This window comes from Syngnathus scovelli, chromosome 21, assembly GCF_024217435.2.
Source record: "Syngnathus scovelli strain Florida chromosome 21, RoL_Ssco_1.2, whole genome shotgun sequence".
NCBI lineage: Eukaryota > Metazoa > Chordata > Actinopteri > Syngnathiformes > Syngnathidae > Syngnathus > Syngnathus scovelli.
The window spans coordinates 4,559,852-4,577,089 of record NC_090867.1 but is presented as its reverse complement, the minus strand read 5'-3'; the positions used below and the strand labels follow the sequence as shown (position 1 = coordinate 4,577,089).

The window sequence follows — 17,238 nt, the reverse complement described above, 5'->3', positions numbered from 1 at the left end:
CCAGTCAGAGAATTTTTTTTTGGGGGGGGGGGGAGGGGGACAGAAAATATTTGAATAGTTGAATGTGCCTGAAATTATAAAAAAAAAAAAAAAATCATCAATGTGCTTGAAATAAAATAAATACAATTTAAAAATCAGCGCACCACTGCCACCTACTGTAGTGGATGTGCAATTACACTTTATTCTAATACATCCTAAAAACTGCATGTTCCTTGGAGTCTCAAGCGGCCCCCTCACACTGTCGTGAATCTTTCCTTTATGTAGGCCAAGATGAAGTGCACAACTAGAAAAAAGGCGTGGCGACCAACCCGACTAATGAAGACTGATGGAGCATCCCGTACGAGCACGTCGGATGAGTGAGTTAGTTTGAGTGCGTCTGTTGGGGCTGCCCTACTCTAAATCTGGATTATCATGCCGAGCGGCCACGCTTTCCATAATCAGTTGGTGACTCTCTGCAGCGCATGACACATCTGGATACGGGCAGTTTGGCTTAAGAGGAGGTGTGTGTGAGCCCACGAGAAAGAGACAGAGAGAGAGAGATGGTGGTGGAGGAGAGTGCGCTCACGCAGACTCGGCAGATCTTTGCACACGCCAATGGGAGATGGACTATGGAAGACCATCTCGTTTTATCCCGTGCTTAACACAAACAGACGGGTGAGTGAACCCCTCACATGTTGCTGTCTTTGTTTTTGCAGATCATCTCTCAGCACAGCAAACAAGTGCAATATAATCCAGAGGTATTAAGGTTTAATCTTTTCTTTTTTGTTTTTTTCTATATTATTATCATTGGCGGGAACTCATGAGAGTTTGGAGTCGAGGTACTGGACCAAACTATTCAGCGTAAAATAGTTCAAACTTGGAAGGATTATAAATGTGTATTTATTTTTCACAGTTGTCCATTTTGAGTTTTTATTCAATGTGTTTGATTAGCAGTGAGAATAAGCAACGTCCCAACTCAGATCTATCACCAAATTATTTAGTGACCTTAGAATGTGACTTTAGGTCACAGAGATGAGCTAGCTTGGAAAACCACACTGCCAAATGATGGCTTATCTATAAGCCATCCCAACGTGATTTGTCAGATTTCACAAGTTAAACCCTGAATTAATGTTAATCGGAGATTGGAACTGTTTATGTCTGATGAGATGAATTTAAACTTTTGCCTTATTGACTGAAATGGACGTTATGGTTGAGACAATATCCGAAAATAAATGATCATATGCTAAAAAAAAAAAAAATGATTCCCCAATAAAATTTCACTGGAATCCATGAAAGGTGAATCAAATTGTATTCATAGCGTGGAAATGTTCCGGCCCCCACCTAACCACCCCCACCCCGTGTGAAAATCTATGACGAAGGTCTAACGTCTGCATGTGTGACTCTGCGAGGTTTTATCTCGTGCATTTTGGGTGCGAGCAGATTAGTCACAATCCACCATCTGCTGTGGAATTGGTTGACATCGTGCCATGCAAACCTGTAATATTGTCACATCAATCTGATTGGTCCAAGACTATTTGAAAGAACGAGGCTATGAAAAGAAAAGTCTGCTTTTATTAATAATTCTGCTATTCTTCTCTTTCAGTGTGATGTAGTCACGAAAAATGGCAGCGAGTGGAAACAATTTGGCGCAGGGATGCGAGAAGGATGCGAGAGGAGGTGGCAGAACCCCCCCGGACGCCCACAACCCAGATGTCCCAAACCCGCTCGGGACAAAACGCCATCTCCCTCGAGGGATTGTTATCCAGCTGACTGGAACGGAGGGAGAGTGGAGCAGCCTGGATGAGAGCGAGCTTATCTTCTCGCTAGATCACCACGAGGACTATCCTCATTCGAGTCCGAAGCAGATCTCCAGCGATGAGGACAGAAGATCGCAAGCGTTCCACGTTCCACTTTCACCCTCATCTCCCGGTTCTTTGGGTAACTGCCCCGCCACTTTCCTCTCCCCGGGCCCTTCCTCGCCCACGCATCGGCCCTTGGCCAGTCTGGTGAAGTCACTTTCCACAGAGCTGGAGCTGAGAGAAGGCGCCACCCTCAGGCCCAAACCTCTCCTCAGCCTGGTGAAGTCCATCTCCACCGAGCTCTCCCGTTCGGAACCGGAGGTGTCGCAGTCCAAATCGGACTCTCGTCTCAATCTCCACCTCTTGAAGCAGCTCACGCAACCCAAGAACCGAAGCGGCGGCGGCGACTCTCGGACAGCGCCGCCATCTCCCAGCGGAGAAGGTCTTAAAGGCGGTTTCTTCAAAATGGAACTGGAGGACACCAAGAGGAAACTCTCAGAGGCAGTTCAGGAACCACTGAGCAATATGTTCAACAAGATCAGGAGAGAAGATAGCACCGGCAGCCCCAAGCACACGTGTAAGACCACCCAGGTAATTTCTAGAGGGTTGGGCCGGGAAGCTAGCGCAGACACAGGCGTCTTGGAATCTCCAGTGAAAAGTGGCGGCAAGACAGATGGGGATGTTTTTGACTGGTCTTCCGTTCGACATCCTGGGAGAAGCCCACGCAGCGCCTGTCCCGTCCATCACCATCTTAGCGACGAAGAGCAAGGATTTTATTCCGATGGAGACACAATGCGGGTTTCTCCCATCGTTCCTCCCCAGCGAGCCCCAAAACCAGCACAGCTTGCATCTCCACTCCACGCAAACAATCCTCCACCCTGCATGAGTTTATTCTGTGTGGCAATACTATCCTACGGTTATTTTACCCTTCCCCTAAATCCATATTTCTCCGGTCTGGCTGTTGGTCTGGCAATGGGTTTCTTGCTGGGACTCGTGCTGATTCGAATGGGCTCTTCCGGGTCCTTCTGTTCAGCTTCCCCGAGCAGACCGCTTCTAAACGCTTGCTCCACTGAGCCAGACATCATGAAGGTAATAACAAAACGACACATTTTGTAAGATCCCAAGAGAAAATGGAATAAGTTGTTCCTTTGGTGTTTTCAAGGGTTGGATGAATGAGATTCAAGATTACGACCCAGAGACGTATCATTCGGCGCTGACCCACTCCGTGTTTGCCACGCTGGAGGGATCCCGTCTACGACTCGACACCCCCCAGTCAAACATCAGCCGCAGGGCCACGTACGACGAGAAACTCAACGAGCCAACTTTCGTAAAGACACGCAGCTACCGGATGGAACGGAGCAAAGTACGAGTACTATTCAAACATAAAAAGTGACGGTTAATTGGTTTCGCTTTTATGTCTTCCTGAGAGGGACACAACTGTCTATTGCAATTTTAATATGAATTCATCTGGCAGACATTTAACTCAAAACCACAGATGGAATGCTAAATGATACATCTGGGAATGTCTAATCCAACAGATGTCAATTCATCTTGAGCCAAAGTGAGAAAGACTTGCTAGCATTACTGACACTCATGACCTTCACGTTTATGTCACATCCTTTGACTGGGACATATTATACAAAAAAAAAAAAAATACAAATGAGAATAGTCTTTATCTTCTCCCCCAAAGGTATTCTTGCTGCCATCTGTGTTGGCTCGTAAGCGACTATGGAACCCCAAATATCCAATCTGCATCCAGCTGGCCAGTGGAGGAAACTCCCAAGAGGAATCTGAACGAAGGTCGGAGGACAGTCAGGAAGTAGAACAGCCGAGAACTACGCCCACGAGTTCATATCAACATTTTTCGGAGCCACACAAAACTCTTTACCTCTTTGGCCGCACCGGGAGAGAAAAGGAAGAGTGGTTTCGTCATTTCCTGCTCGCATCCACCGACAAGGAAGGGGGCGGGTTGAGGCCCACCAGACGTGTGCCTCGATCGGGTAGGAGAATCACAAAGGCCTCTAGATAAGGCAATGTGTGGATTATGGATTACATGCTCCAATTCTTGACATGTCAAAGCCAATCCTATTTATGAGAACATACAGATCTCAACTGGAGTGTTTATCTTGCTTTGCCTAAGAAAGTTGTCCAAATTTAATACCTCCACAAGCCTTCTTTTTAGCTGACTACAAAAAAAATTCCATTTCCCCGCAGGTGACCCAGTACTGTCGCAGGCTATCAGCCATATCCCGAGAAGCTCCAGCAAAGTGAGCAGCAGTGAGGACGACACCTCCTCCACGCCCGCAGTTCCTCCCAGTCAGATTTCCTCTGGAAGCAGAACCACCAGGGGCCTTTCACTGCTTGACTACCCCGGCTACATGTCTGGGGTTCTGTCGGTAGAAGACTCGCCCCCGCTCGGCAGCCCCGGAGTCGGCAGCACAGAGACCAGCCCCAAAGGAAACGTAAGTCGTGCATCTTTAAGGGTGACTTCAGATTTTCTGCCCTCGATCAAGTCAAATCTCATTCCCACAGTGTACCTGCGATCTCGTGGATCGCTCTGGGATGAATTCGGCCCTTTGGGTGAACGCTTTGATTGGTCGAATCTTCTGGGACTTCCTGAGGGAGAAGCACTGGGCTGATGTGGTTTCACGCAAGATCCAGAAGAAGCTCAGCAAAATCAGAGTAATTCATCTTTCCACCTTCCCTCACTATTAATAATACTTCATAAACAATGTCGTCTCATTTTACAGTTGCCTTATTTTATGAATGAACTGAAGCTGACTGAGCTGGATATGGGCTCTTCTATCCCCAAAATCATATCTACCTCCCGACCAGAGATAAACCACAGAGGTGAGCATTGAAATTTCTTATGAGGTTATGTCATTGGATGTTTTGGCGGTTTTTATTTAGTGTGTGCATACACCTGCAGACGCGCCCTGCCATTATGGTTGCATAACAACATACTCGAGTATCATTATCCTGTTCATCTCACGTTGTAAGGTGAGTTTTAAATCAAGCACCTGGCCTCCAAATTTAGCACAGCCTCCAAATTTGTTTCGAAATGATGATGTGTTATATGGCTTCCTTGGAGTCCATCATGAATATGCAAGGCCGCGTAATCACAAACTGCTTCGGCGACCCAGATTAGGTTTGAGGGAGATTTGTCTTACCCGTGCTGCACTGATTCTGACCCCTCTGCGGTTTTCCCCGCTTTGCAGGCTTGTGGCTAGAGCTGCAGCTGGCCTACAACGGCACCCTGCAGATGACCCTACAGACCAAATTCAACTTGTCCAAATTGGGTAAAGAGGGCGGCCAGGACACAGACTGGTTGACTGAAACTGGAAATGCATGGTGACTAATTATATTTTATGGACCGTGAAGGCATGGGGAAATGAAAATTGAAAAAAAAAAAAAAAAGAAAGCATACATTGGCTTACGTAAAACATCACACACAGACTGTCGCACAAGCTCACTTGTGGATTAAAAGTCCAGCCACAGTTCGACATCCTCCGCAAGCCCCTTTAAGTCTCTCCCTGCGAATTAGACATTCGTGCTTGTAAGCTCTCCTGTCAAACAAGCATCAACTTCATATTTAGTCTTCATTTAGCATTTTAGTGCCGTGCTAATTTTTTTTTTTTCAAATTGCCTTTGTAGCTGCAAACCAATTCTAAGCGTGCTGGCAGACAGTGATGAGGAGTCCTCCAGCGCTGGCTCATCTGACGATGAAGAGTTTCTCCTGGCTGAACCTCAAGGCCCCGCTGGGGAAAAGGTCCCTTCATCTGCAACCGATGGGTAATTGCAAATATTCTTAGAATGCATTTTTGCTTCTCTTCAATTCAATGTGTGCCAATGCTAATACTTTCCCACCCCTCTCTCTAATCATGTCTTACAGGACAGGAGGCGGAAGGACGGGAAAGAAGATTTTGAGATTTGTGGACAAAATCGCCAAATCCAAATATTTCCAGAAGGCAGCAGAGAATGAGTTCATCAAGAAGAAGTTTGAAGAGATGTCAAACACGCCTCTGCTGCTCACAGTGGAGGTTCAAGAGCTTTCAGGGTCCCTGGTTGTCAACATTCCACCGCCCCCTACTGACAGGATATGGTGGGAGCCAGGAAACTGTCATAAATGTTTATGAAAAATGAAAAGTAGTAGCTTGGTACTTGCATTCTGTGCTAAATATTCCTTTTCCCCCTCCAGGTATAGCTTCTGCATACCACCCAAGCTGGATTTACGTGTCCGACCCAAACTCGGCGAGAGAGAGGTGACGTTATTTCACGTGACCGAATGGATTGAAAAGAAACTGCAGGATGAATTCCAGGTAATGAAGTACAACCTGCCTCAATGAATGAATTCCTCTTAGTTGTGTTTGCTTTCGCTTTCTAGAAAGTGTTTGTCCTGCCAAATATGGATGACATCTACTTACCCATGACGCATACCGGCGTGGACAAACCCGGCGCATTTTCTCATTTCTGCCAGTCCCAAAGCTCCACTGAGTCCTTAGAGCCTAATCCACCAGAGGCGACTTTAAACGAGTCAGACCTGAGGGCGGCTCTGGTGAAATAGTGGACGGACTCGGTGTAAAACATTTGCTATTCTCCAAATTGAAGGTGAGATTAAAAAAAAAAAAAAAATACACATAATGAGCCATGTGGCTGCTTTGACTCTTACTGTTCCAAAGCAGAGACTTCAATCCCTCCGTCAGAACCAGGAGGTTCTTCGAAGATGGACACACTGTCAGATTTGTTATTATTATTTGAGTTATTCATATTATGAGGGACAATTTGAATTGGGTCACCAACACGCTGCATGGATGTAGAATTGTTTCTTCTTCTTGCCTTTTTAAGTTAATGTTGCTAATCATTCATATCAGTGTGTTTACAGATATATTTGAGGAATGTCTGACTATTAATAAGCAGGGCCCATCAATTAACAGTTTGGAAAAAGTTGGTGAGTGCTGATCTTCTGTACAGTAAAAAAAAAAAAAAGGTGAATGATACTTTGGACAAATGTTTACATTCCTATGAGATTATTTGCCGCTTTGATATTGGCCGGTGGTGATTATTAAACAAGAAAAAAAAAGAAAAGAATGGGAAAAGAAAAAAATGACAAGAAAAAGAAAGAAAAGACACAAACTTGACTTCATTCTTTTATTGAATTTGATTTATTAATTTCGCTAAAAAGGCTCGGTGAGTATCCATTTTCTCTTTCACTCTTGTTCTGAGTCTTGCTTGGCTTTGGCCAACAACCACACCAGGAGTAGCAGGCTCACCCTGTTCCTGTTACCACAGGGTTCATTCATTGACTTATTAAAAAGCTATTTTTTAAATTATACTAATCATAATTACATACTGTCGCTGGCCAATGAAAAGCAAGCATCCCTAGAATTGTATTCTTCCTTTCATTTCATTTTTAATTCGTTTCTGACGCTTGCTTTTCATTGAACAGCATGTAATTAGTTTGAGTCACTTTTGAGTGAGTCACCTGACATGCTCTATGAATGATGATGACGATCCAACATAACTCTACTATGCTGCAAAAATATATACATATATGTTATTGTGTGGCTAAAACAGTCATTTAAGTTTAAACTTTAAATTATAAATAATATAATATCAACCTTTTTTTGGAAGCCCAACGGTCGCTGCCAATGTTGTAGTTGGGCGCTAACCAAACATCTTTAACTTTTAACATTTGGCTGTAAATTAGTTCCACAAAACAACAACAAAAATGACCTTGAGATCAGTAACTGTTTATTTTGTTGTTGCAAAACCTTTCATTGTGAATAGTGGCAATTAATTCAAGTCAACTGAACAACAAATTAGTGCATTCATTAAGCAGACAATTAAATGCTCGTATGGGAAAAACAAATTGCAGAGTGGTTGAGCCACGGCACCTTAAGTCGCTTCACTAAAACTACGTATGACCGCGTCACCAAGTTATTGATAGCACCAATGCTTGTTTGGTTGCTATCTTTATTACTTTAGTTTCTATTTCTAAACACATGAGACCTTATCTCTGAAGTCATCCGTTAAGAGTGTTGGGTAGTCTGTTTATATTATCGTGCACACATTCTCAAGGATTAATGTTTAAAAAAAACAAAAAAACGAACCTTCTTCCGTCAGTCTCATGTTTTTGGTCAACCATTCACTGGGTATTTCCTTGTCTTTTGTCAGCAAATTCAATCTGTGCTTTCCCGGCTAACGATAGCTCCCTCCCAATGCAAACAGAAATGTGACTAATTACCTATTGTGTGCGCAAAACATGAATTAAAGTATTGCGTTTCTTTTATTCAATTTGTCCACATTATTTTTCTGAAACTAAGAATGCCATTTGAGCAACTACTACAACTTTTATGGTAGCTTTTAAAAAGAGTGTTTTATTTCAGTCATAAATGCATCACCTTGAGAAGATAATTAAAAGTTGCTCCTCACTGAGGGAAATTCTTCTGTGCTGGGAATTGGAAGGCAATTGCGGGCGTCATCCAAGGTCATAAAGCTGATTATTGCATCAGATTCAAAACTTTTGAGCAACACATCATCTCTCGGAGCTGCATTCTTTCAATGGACATTTTTTTGTCTTCAGTTAAGATAGCCTGCATGTTTTTGGAATGTGTGGGGCAAATATGCAAATTGCACATTTAGACCACAGCCAAGTTTCAGACCCCGAACCTCAAAAACTACTATTTCTGTGTGCTCCAATTCCAAAATAATTTGTCCAAAAATATAATACAATATTGCCACAAAAAACACGCGCATCTCAAATCGTCTTTTCCCATTGAAAACAATGGAAACGCCATCAATCATTCCAGTCCCTCCTCAAATATTTACATTCTACAGTTACTTTGGCTTCTTCCCACAGTCCAAGACCATGTACGTGTTCTCGCCCGTAATTAGCCGAGCTAATAGCACTTTACAGACAGGCTATTAAAGTGCAATAAGCAGCCATTCATATTGTAAAAGTCGTTACAAAGCCAAAACGTGATTCATTGTTGATGATCACACTTGCCAAGTGTTGCTTCACATACAAACAAGGGTTTGCTTTGTCTTTATCTTTAATAATTTACTCAAATATTGTTGTTTTGTTTCTTTAAACAAAATTAGTGTTATAGTAAATTATAACACGTACGCACGTACAAGGCGTACAATGGCTTTCAATATGTATTGGCAATGTATTGTGAAAAGGTTAAACCTACCAATAGTCCACACCTTAAATTAAAAGCCAATTCTCACTTTCATTTGCACTACAATGGAACCACTGTACTTGTTAAACACACAAACAAAACCAACATTCCAATCAGTTCATTCATTGGGGCCTTTGAAGGATTAGCAACCTTTGTTGTGGAAAGAAATGAACGTTGTCATCAAGCCAAAACAGGAGTCGCGATTGTTAACTTCCGATGGATTGTGTGTGTGTGTGTGTGTGTGTGTGTGTGTGTGTGAACAACTGAAGAGTTGTTTGTTTTTGCGGTTCAGTCTGAGTGCAGTGGAGTGAAAAACGTGGCTACGTTATAAATATTCAATATAGTCACCTTCCAAAAATGACAGCAGAAGTAATATACTTTATTTATTTATAAATTCATTCCTGATATATCACAGAAGACAGACAGTAAATTGTGTGGAGTTTATCAAATAATCTTTATATCACATATAATACAACTTACAATAGTAATTATTCTTCATGCTAGTAAAATGCACAACATTTGCTAACAGTGTCTCTCGAAGCAGCTTCATTATTTGAAGAAATCAGGAAAGCGTTCAGTTAAGCCAAAATATTGAGATCCAACGATCCACTTTAACATCTCAATTATTTATTTATTTTTTTTACCAACAATGTGTTGTTCCTACTGGTTCGTTCTCGTGCTTCATTGAAGCTACATGACACTTGTATTCCTTCTCTTCTCCAGTCAAGTAATTCTGGAATCACTGGATCGATGACTTTGGAGCAAAATACGTACGTGTGGCTTACTTGCTTAAAAGAAAGAGTGAATAAGAGCTAGCGTGAGTAAATCATGAAGAACTCCTTTGTGTGTCACTTGGGAGGAGTCCCTACAAGTAACTTTCAATGGTTGGACCGGCCCATGTCTGGAGCCGAGATTTAGCCTCCAGAGCGGCATTGCGGGTCATGGTAGAGCACCGGTTCAGAATCTCCTCTTTCTTGGGTCTGGGTGGCACTGTCGGGCTAATCGGGCTTGTGTCGCTGTCTCTGGAACTGAAGCTCCCAGAACTCGAAGAACTTCCATAACTCATATAACTGGCGCCGGAATTGCGACGTGCCCGGTCACCGCACTCGCTTGGGCTGACGTTCGACACGTCCGCTCTGGAACGTGACGACGGGCTATAGCCGGAGGAGATACTGGACTCTGTGCTTGTGCTAATGCTGCGAGTGCGGCTTTCTAAGCGGGCGTTATTGACCTCCACCGAGGAGGGCACAGCTGACACGTTTGGGGTCTCTAACAGTTCTATCGATGTGGCTCTGGACAGATAGCCAGGGCCGCTAGACCGAGAACTGGGCTGGATCGCAGACCTTTGCCCTGTGTGGGTTTTTTTGACGACCCGAGCTGAAGAAGAAGCATCCAGAGGAACCCCGCTGATGGTCAGGTTGTGGGTGGATTTACTCATCTTCTTCTGTAAAGTGAAAAGACCCGAACGAGGGTTGCTGTAGGGCTGCAGGTACATGGAGGGAACGTGGCCCACCTTGCCATTGAATCTAAAATCAAACAGAAAAGTTTCAAAACTTTTGTTAACCTTTTCAAACCTTTTAAGAGAGTAAAAAAAAAAAAATCTGTAATTTTAAACCTTTTTTTTTTTTTTAATAACCATATACTGCAAGTGTTCGCTAATTTGGCAGACCAGCCACAGCCAAGCCGGGTAGGCCGGTGTGGCAGGTATAGTCTTAGAACAATGCCTAACTAATTTAAAGGTCATCAATTTTCACTGGAAGTCACCGAACCCTTTTTTAATGCAAAGCACAGACTGGTTTCTGACATAATGGAAGCACCTCTCCCATTAATTTGAGTTGGATGCAGAAAAGAAATGCCATTCCATAATTAATTGATACCTATATGTCTTCCAACAGATCAAGAACTCGTACTGAGAGAGCATTTCTGTTTGCATTGGGAGGGAGCTATCGTTAGCCGGGAAAGCACAGATTGAATTTGCTGACAAAAGACAAGGAAATACCCAGTGAATGGTTGACCAAAAACATGAGACTGACGGAAGAAGGTTCGTTTTTTTGTCTTTTTTAAACGTTAATCCTTGAGAATTGCTTCCATTTAAATTCTACACATTTGTCCGCAAAACAAAACAGCAGCATCAACTCTAATCATGAAAGTTCAAGGTTATTATTCTTAACTCGGTTACCTGGCAAGCCACCAACCATCATCAGACATCTTAAGCACCTCCACAACAGAACCAATGGGCACAGACAGCTCATCAGCTTTCTTGGTGACGAAATTTCTCACGGCACAGTAGAAAGCACCTTTATGTGACAACACAGAGACGACTAGCTTAGCAAATTTTTCATGAATAAATTGTCTGTTGATTTTGGTCAAACTGTGCAATACGTTGACGCAATAGGCCATTCCAAAACAAGCCATTTTAAGAATTGCTTTGTTTCTCCGTACAGGTTGCACTTGTTGATTATGACTCATTCCTAACAAACATCTTTGTTGGTTTTTCAAATCTAGGTTATTTTTAAGAGTGGATGGCGCACCTAGTCTGAAATATCCAATGATACTCTTAGAAGTGACACAAATGTCATACCTTCCCTCTGCAGTCCTCTCTCATCATTTTCCTCCTTTTCCAGGTAAGGAGCCGGAAACCAGGCAATGTACTTGTCTTCATTCTCCACCAACCACCAACCTGATGAAAGAGTTGACAGATAATTAAACAGGTAGGATTAAATCCCTCCTCCCCAACAATGCTTATTTAGGCGGAACTACCAAAAACTAGTTCAACTTTATGGAATGGATTAAAACTACAGTGCAAATTCGGAAAAAAGTACACACCAAAATTTTCCGACATGCCTCTAATTCACTTGAAAATATGCTACGTGCATGGGAAAGGGTTGAAGAAGAACAGCGTGTAGCGGTAATTAAAATATCTTCACATGTTGGTGGCATGTAGAAATGTACAGTATGTGTGTAATTGTCAATGTGTGGTATGGACACTTATGTATTGGAATTCAGGGGTGTGCAGACTTTATAAAAAAAAAAAAAAAAATATATATATATATATATATATATATATATATATATATATATATATATATATATATATATATATATTTTTTTTTTTTAATTTTATTTTTTTTTTTAGTATTAAAAACAAAACAAAAATGCAGCTAGATTCATAGTCGTTGACTGACCGGCAGGGTCCTTGATCAGGACTTGGAGGGTTTCATCCGTGGCCACTTTGAAGGGCTGGTTTTTGATGTCTTTGGTCTCGTAGGCAGCAACGCAGCGATACGTCTCGGTGACAAACGGCTGAGTGACCGAGCCACTTTCGCTGCCTCCTCCTCCCCCTCCTACATCTGAGTTGTCATCTGACAGCAGCATCATGACGCTGAATAGCAGAGGTCAGCGGGTTAGTTTGCCTTCACGTGAACATTGATTGAGGAGTAATTTACCTGTTCTTGGTGAAGTCTCCATCCAAGTCGCGGTCGAGCGGTGTGAAAAATTGGACAAACTCTGAACAACGGGTCACCATTTGTTCACACGTCACCAGCTTGTTACAGTAACTCTGCAAGTTCTTTATGCGTTGAATAGCTCGCTTCGATCCTCTCTGCTGGAAGCCGTTCTTCTGAGAGTCCCCTGAGGAGAAGACATGGCTTGATTTTTAATTCCTGCCATCTATGACCTTTTCTTATTGTGATCTTTGGATTTTCTTTTGGATACTTTGATGCATGTAATCTTACCGCTAAATTTGGGGATCATTCTGTTGTTATTCTCCGAAGGGTTGAAGTAAGGAAACTTCTTCTTCAGCTGCCTCTGTTTGAAGAATATATTTTTAAAAACTTGCGAAATTTAAGAGCTGTTCTTTCCCAATGATGATTCCAACTTACATGAAAGTTCTTGAAATCATCATGAGACCTGTAGATAATCACTTCATTCTCATCCGACCACAGCACTGATAGCACAAACATCTGTAAAAGCACCACCCCAAAAAAAAAAATACATTTATCAATCCAAATGCAAGTTCACTTTTGGAGCTTCACACTCACCTTGAGTTTTGGTGTCTCCCTGCGCATGGCTCCTATAATACGAACGGAGAACACAAAACGTTTTTCACCCGGCATCTTGACTGGTCACTTTGGTGGGAATAAAAGTTGCCAACAGTGATGGTTGGGGAGTGTTGCAGTGCTGGCTGGCTGCCTGCCTGCCCTGTTTAAATAGTAAGCATGCGCCTAGTGGGCGGAGTCACAAACTCCTGGCAAAACAATGCCTTGTGAATCTGACTTGGCACGCAGCCTGCACATATACGACGTGACATGTACAGTGTGTGCTTACAACCAATTAGACGTTGTTTAATAAGATTTATGTGATAGATGGATAGAGCATGTGATTATGGATGGAGAGAATCATAAAGAAATTATTTGCTGTGTAATATCAATAGCAATTCTCCTGCCTTTAATTCAGAAAGAAAGAAAAATCACAAGCTTTTGTTGTTTATGGCAAGATGAAGGGAAAAGTATGTCACAAAGTTATCTGCCATGTCAGTTCATTTTGTGGTTTGTGTTTGGCTCAGGGTGCGAGAAGAGGCGAGAGTAGTGCATCTGACAGTTCCTAGCTGAGAGCAATCCTGGATCTTTTCTGACACACTTTATCGTTGAATTGTGACTCAAGAAACCTTAATGGAGTTGAGGTGATAAAGCTTACTCTGCAGTTTAAGCCGAGTCACATTACTTGAACTTTGTGTTTGTGATTGCTGGTGCACTGAGACATATTGAGAAGTTGAAATATTAGACACAGCCTGATGCGGCGCTGTGCTGATAGTAATCAACATGTTGTAAAATCTTGGCAAGTTTCAACATGCAGCAGACTCTGTAATTTCAGACGATTCAACATGACAAGTTGTCTCTTTTAAATTTGCGTGACAAGAGACATTCCTGTGCTCGAAAAAAACATGACGCGCAAAGGAATGGTGTTTTATTAAGAGCACGCATGCATTGTGGAATATAAATTCCAAATATGATGTAGTCAGATCACGCAGGGTTGAGTAATGATTTTTTTTTTTTTTTTTTACCCATTGCTGCTGGTAGCCTTGTGACATAGCATGCGACATCATAAATTTCTTGTGTCCACATTACTGTACAGACTAAAGAAATGCTCCAGGAAGGTATGAAGCCGTGTGTGTGTGTGTGTGTGTGTGTGTGTGTGTGTGTGTGTGTGTGTGTGTGTGTGTGTGTGTGTGTGTGTGTGTGTGTGTGTGTATTTAGACTGAGGCTTTTTGTTTTTATTTCTGCAATTAAGTAAAGGATTCCTGGATTCCCTAGCAGCACGTGCAGTTATCCCAGACTTGTCATGTGGCAGCAATATTCCTTATCAGCAACTCAAGAGAGCTTTGCCTGTATACGATTGTGTGTGTGTGTGTGTGTGTGTGTGTGTGTGTGTGTGTGTGTGTGTGCGTGCGTGTGTGTGTGTGTGTGTGTGTGTGTGTGTGTGTGTGTGTGTGTGTGTGTGTGTGTGTGTGTGTGTGTGTGTGTGTGTGTGTGTGTGTGTGTGTGTGTGTGTGTGTGTGTGTGTGTGTGAGAGTCACAGGTGTCTCTTCAAAGACGCTCTGTGAAAAAGTCCAACTCTTGAGTGGCTTATCTCAAGCCCTTTATGTGATGTGAGTGTGTAGTTCCTGTCTGAAGCAATGCCAGGATTTCTTCTGTTTGACATGACTATAAACAACACACACACATAGCATCCATTATTCAAACATCATCAGTGAAAAGGTCAGTGAAGATGTCAACACCTGAGTTGAGGAGCCACGTGAGTTTTTCCCAAATTAAGCATGGGCACGTTTTTTTTTTTTTTTTTTTTTGAAGCACAAGTAAAGCCAGCATAACACACTAAATCACCTGGGCCTATAAAGAGGATTTAAATATTATATATAATATTGGCTAACGTAACAAAAACGTGAAGATAAAAGTGATGCAGATTATTAAAATATGCATGTCGATGTCATTTTGTAAAATATCTCGGTCAGGGTTCCGCTGTGTTGTTGCAGGATCATGACAATTATTCTGACTACAACTTTACTAATTGCAGCGACGAGGAAGTGTATGAAATTCGATGAGGAAGTTTATGAAATTGATGGGACACTGTGAGGATGCCACTAGCGCTAAGGAAAGTGAAATATTTTTATTATGTATCCAATATCAAATATATTAGATATAAGTATTTAATTTTATAATTAAAATATTTTTTTGTAAATATTAAGACATTAAGATAAGTTTTTATGGCGTAAATTTCCCACTAGGGAATCCCCCCCTGACCCAATATTTGCTTGATTTTTTTTCCTGGTTTCACAATCATCCCTTTGTCATCCCCTGTACCCCCCCCCCCCCCCCCCCCGCCTCGCACGAGCTGTGCAGGTGCACACAATTTATTTAATTTAAATCCATCTGCTCAACATGTGTAACGTAATATCTCAAATCCCAACAAACCCGCACGTGTACGACTGCAAATATTCCGCTACATTATTAGGGGAGGTTCATGGTAGGGAGCTTCAAGCCTGAGCTGTTGATCTTTGAGTGCCTTAAAAATAGGAAGATATCTAATCTCCTTTTTTTTTACACTGCCATTTGGTGATGACACACCCCAGAAACCAAACAAGGAAGCTGACGGAGAAGGAAGCTGAATTGTCTTTATTCTGCTTCTTGTCATAAGGAAGGAAATCTGAGCTGATCCTAATGTAATTCTTTTATAAAATAAAATGAATTGACTGAACAGCAAAACCCATTTCATTAAAGCTATTATTTTATATAGCTAGATATTTTGCTAAATTGCCATTTTTAATTGCTCTTTTTACATGAAATGGTCCTGATTGGAAATTCCATGCTAATAAAAGAGGCAGGGTCACTAGAAAGGAATGTAAAATGATAATGAGTCACAGAGAATTTATCACAAAATCTTGCCTCTGTCGGTAAAACATAATCTTTGCGTCAAAAAAAAATCTAATCTACAGCATATGAGGAAGTCCTGATTCTTATCATTATTCAAATGTATAAAAAAAAATTTTTGTTGATTTGGCATGTTAGCAATTTAATCCACTTTAACTGCATTGTTGGTTTTAAAGTAAATCTTTTGGTGAGTGGAAACTAGTAGTGCAAGATAAACACAAAATTATTTCTGAATGACTGTGTTTATCTAATACGTGTCTACCCTACTCTCAGTCAAAGTCGGATGGAAAAATCTCCAGCACACCCGTGAGAATGAATGAATGAATGGAATTTTCATTCCACTGCAAGAACGTCTGTTTGGTATCAGATGACTGGAGTTTACCGATTCATTGTCAACCCAGTTGAGTGTATTAAACAGTATTGCACCAGCCGGCACCGTATGACATAAGAATTTTACATAAGATGTACCAGTGACTCAAAAATACAAACAAAACAATTAGGCTAAGTCTCTTTGACTTAAACGCCTGAGTGGATGCCTTCACATAAGAGGAACATGCTTGTCATTCATCCAGGGCATTTGATTCGCAATGCATTGAATTTGTCACAACTTTTTCTTCTGGTTGGACATTTTGTGTCTCGTCCAATCATGCGTCAAGGCTTATTGATGCATGAACTGATGGAGCCTGCTCGGATGAGAAAAGATGACACCACTCGTTATCAATTCCATACCTTGAAAAAAGAGGCCCCTCAGTCTTATTTTTAAAGGTGTCAGAGAAAACGTTTCATTAAAAAAAATTGCATTACATAAGGTGACCTGTTTAACTCGTATTACGTAGACGACGCTATAGGTTGCCAGACCACAAATTAAAGGGTGTATCGTACACTGTCTGCTGCACAATTTGGATTAAAGGGCTAGAGACATCCCTTTTTTTTTTTTTTTTCAATTATAACGGAATTTGATAGAATGTATAAAGTGAACACATTTGCCGCATTGGAAATTAAAAATGGACACCGATTACTAAGAATAAAGCTGAAATGAAATGCCAGTTTATCGATCGGGTCCCGCACGAAGCCAAACTGGCGGCGCCATTACTGTGACATCACAAGTTGTACATCTGGATGTCAACAAACCCAAACAACATGGCAGATGATAGCGACAGCTCCGTTTCTAGGGGCAAAATTAGCATAATTTTATCCGATTCAGAAACCTCTTTTGACGCAGAATATGATGAATCTAGCAGTTCACTTGGGCTGAGCTGAGCACATTTTCTGAATTGTGCCCCTCCCGTCACTCTGGTTAGGTTGGCATAGTAAAAAGTGCTCTTGGGGGCTTTAGAGTGCCGAGTTGATCTC

At 41.9% G+C, this 17,238-nt stretch overlaps 2 protein-coding genes across 4 annotated transcripts; one reads left to right on the top strand and one right to left on the bottom strand.

Moving 5' to 3' along the window:
• The first annotated feature begins 251 nt into the window (after positions 1–251).
• On the top strand, positions 252–8,067 carry tex2l (testis expressed 2, like). 3 transcript variants are annotated; one of them, XM_049758372.2, is made up of 13 exons: positions 252–356; positions 459–654; positions 1,583–2,867; positions 2,941–3,141; positions 3,469–3,778; positions 3,993–4,240; positions 4,311–4,460; positions 4,529–4,628; positions 4,997–5,129; positions 5,433–5,570; positions 5,671–5,880; positions 5,977–6,097; positions 6,163–8,067. In XM_049758372.2, the coding sequence occupies exons 3-13, from the start codon at positions 1,602–1,604 to the stop codon at positions 6,340–6,342; spliced, it is 3,057 nt and encodes a 1,018-aa protein (XP_049614329.1). In that variant the 5' UTR covers positions 252–356; positions 459–654; positions 1,583–1,601; the 3' UTR covers positions 6,343–8,067. The 3 variants fall into 3 exon arrangements, with proteins under 3 accessions (XP_049614329.1, XP_049614331.1, XP_068505517.1); XM_049758374.2 differs by having other exon boundaries at positions 272–654; positions 6,163–6,386; positions 6,461–8,067; XM_068649416.1 differs by having other exon boundaries at positions 273–654.
• A 1,250-nt stretch (positions 8,068–9,317) lies between these two features.
• Positions 9,318–13,136, bottom strand: noxo1b (NADPH oxidase organizer 1b). The gene is made up of 8 exons (XM_049758380.1): positions 13,000–13,136; positions 12,841–12,921; positions 12,694–12,766; positions 12,406–12,589; positions 12,145–12,341; positions 11,541–11,639; positions 11,139–11,256; positions 9,318–10,485 (listed from the first exon to the last, which is right to left on the bottom strand). Exons 1-8 carry the CDS (start codon positions 13,072–13,074, stop codon positions 9,825–9,827), a joined length of 1,488 nt encoding a protein of 495 aa, XP_049614337.1. The 5' UTR covers positions 13,075–13,136; the 3' UTR covers positions 9,318–9,824.
• Positions 13,137–17,238: the final 4,102 nt, after the last annotated feature.